The sequence below is a fragment of the Chionomys nivalis genome, chromosome 1, assembly GCF_950005125.1.
Source record: "Chionomys nivalis chromosome 1, mChiNiv1.1, whole genome shotgun sequence".
NCBI lineage: Eukaryota > Metazoa > Chordata > Mammalia > Rodentia > Cricetidae > Chionomys > Chionomys nivalis.
Window position 1 is genome coordinate 58,780,628 of NC_080086.1, and position 2,534 is coordinate 58,783,161.

Below are 2,534 nucleotides of genomic sequence, written 5' to 3' on the forward strand. Positions count from 1 at the left end.
GCATATACAAATCTAATTGTCCTGGCATTACTCAGTGGGAAGTGACTTACCATGCTTGCATTGCCTTTGATCCTTTGTCAGAATTTCATCATCTGTGTATGTGGATCTGGGTCTTGGCTCTCTGGTCTGTTCTACTAAACACTATGTCTGTCTTGGCACTAGCACCATGTTACTTTGATTACTATAATTTTTATAACGAAAACAACACAGAAGGAGTGAACATGTGGGTACATAAAGTTGTAGGCATCATGTTTTTTTTTTTTTTTCAAGTTTCAAAGATTTATTCATCAGTTTAATAAACTCCAAAAAATCAACATGATTTCATGCATTCAGAGGAGTATTTCCTGGTCAAGTGGAAAATTGTGCGGATGCTTCTGAAAGACCTTCATTATAAGCAGCTTTATGGTGAGCTTCATGGTTTAGAAGTCAGGGCCTTCTTTCTTCAGTTTGCTGTAGTCCACATTCACTGAGTAGAACTTATATTGTTCATTGGGACCCAGTTTGTTCCAAGGCTCTGGATTATTTTTCCTGTCCCAGCTGACATCTGGATTGAACAATGCCAGGCGCATCACATACAGTGCTGCTCCAGTACCTCCTGCTCCAATAAATACGAAGAGAGGAATCAAGCTGGGATGCTTCTTGGCTTGCCCGATGATCTGACGGAGCATGTTTGCGGCAGAGTCCTACCTCCACGGAGACAGGAGAACCAGCGTGGGACGCACACCAAGCGTCTTCTGCAACCCGGCTCATCATGTTTTTTTTTTAAGATTTATTTATCTATTATGTATATAGTGTTATGTCCACATGTACGCCTGCAGGCCAGAAGGAGACACCAGATCTCATTATGGATGGTTATAAGCTATCATTTGGTTGCTGGGAATTGAACTCAGGACCTCTGGAAGAGCAGCCAGTGCTCTTAACCTCTGAGCCATCTCTCCAGCCCCAGGCATCATGTTTTATCCCTGAATAGTGTGAAAGTTTTAGCTTCTCATAGCAAAAGGAGTTATTAGCAACCTTAGAATATCACTTACCATATGGTCCTTATCTAAATTTTGCTAATGTCTCTTAAACATCTATAGCTATTTTAAAAGTGCGATAGAGCTCTTATCAGTATCACCAGCTTCCCTTTGATAATGTGCTCATGATTTTACTCCTAGCACTTTATCCTTCTAAGTGTGAAAAGCTGTCACCCGAGTTGCTCTGAGGTTATTGCATCAGGCCTACATCTGTACTCTCTTCTCTTTCCGTTGTCCTAATCTTAGTTGGTTCTGTTCACTGTCCTTCTATCATTCTTGTTCATCTTAATTAGAATCTTGAAGAAACTGTCTCTTTCATTAGTCTTTGCCAGGAATCAGGGTTTGGATATACCCTTCCTTCCATCTACCTATGCTATTTTATTACCTTTGACGTTCTTCTTTCAACCCTCTTCTTGATGTTTTTGGTTTTATTTGTTGATCTTTTAAATATATATATTAAAGTACAGCCTTGAACCCTTTTTGTTCTATTTGACAGTAAGATACCCACAGCTATAAATTTTGCTCTGGGCTGATATTTCCTGTGTTTTACTCCTTGAAAACTGGTCATTTTTCTTTTGATTTTCTCTTAATCCAGAGATTAGTAGCAGCTGCCTTTTTATGTCCAAGCAGGTAGGACATTTTAAAATCATTTATGTTTAATTTTATTTATTATGTATTGAAAATTTTTGGGTTATAATTGTAAACTATTGGTTTCTTTTTTGTTTGTTTGAGACAGATTTTCTTTTTTAAAAGATTTATTTATTTATTTATTTATTTATTTATACAATGTTCTACCTGCGTGTATGTCTGCAGGCCAGAGGGCACCAGATCTCATTATAGATGGTTGTGATCCACCACATGGTTGCTGGGAGTTGAACTCAGGATCTCTGGAAGAGCAGCTGGTGCTATTAACCTCTGCACCACCTCTCTAACCCCTTATATCACTTTCTTAAGGTGATTTTTATGGGTATTCTTGGACTTTTGGAAAGGATGTACTTTTCTCTTATTCAATGGATGCAAACTTTGTTAAGTATAAATTACATCACATTTGTTGAACATGCTTTTTATTCCTTTATGTTCTTTTTCTCTCTCTGCTGAATAAGCTAATTAAAATATCAAGAAAGGCATGGTTATAACAATAAGTTCATAAAGTCCCCCTTGGCTTTATAATGACTTTTGCTGTATACATTCAGCTTCTGTAGTCTGCTGTACAAAGCTGGGTCTGTGTTGTGGCTTTAACAAATATCAGTTTTGTGGTTACAACGTGACTGCGTCCTGTTGAGTGATTTTCATCCCTCTTCCTCTTTCTCTGTCTTGAGGTCTTTGCTCTGTCTGTGGTTAGTTTTGAACAGTAATTATTCCATTGAGAAGGGTATTATTATTTTTTAACATTTGTCTATCTTTTGTTGACCTGAACATAGGATTGTTAGGTCGTTGTGTCTTGCAATGGCTCTACCAGGTTTTAACTGCCAGTGTTGTACAAGAGAGGCCTTCGGTTACTCTGATAACTCTGTCTTG

The 2,534-nt window shown here is 38.0% G+C and overlaps 1 protein-coding gene across 1 annotated transcript; it reads right to left on the reverse strand.

The window, feature by feature from the left end:
* Nucleotides 1-263: 263 nt before the first annotated feature.
* On the reverse strand, nt 264-741 carry LOC130884292 (cytochrome c oxidase subunit NDUFA4). The gene has a single exon (XM_057785383.1). The coding sequence runs from the start codon at nt 666-668 to the stop codon at nt 420-422; it is 249 nt and encodes an 82-aa protein (XP_057641366.1). The 5' UTR covers nt 669-741; the 3' UTR covers nt 264-419.
* Nucleotides 742-2,534: the final 1,793 nt, after the last annotated feature.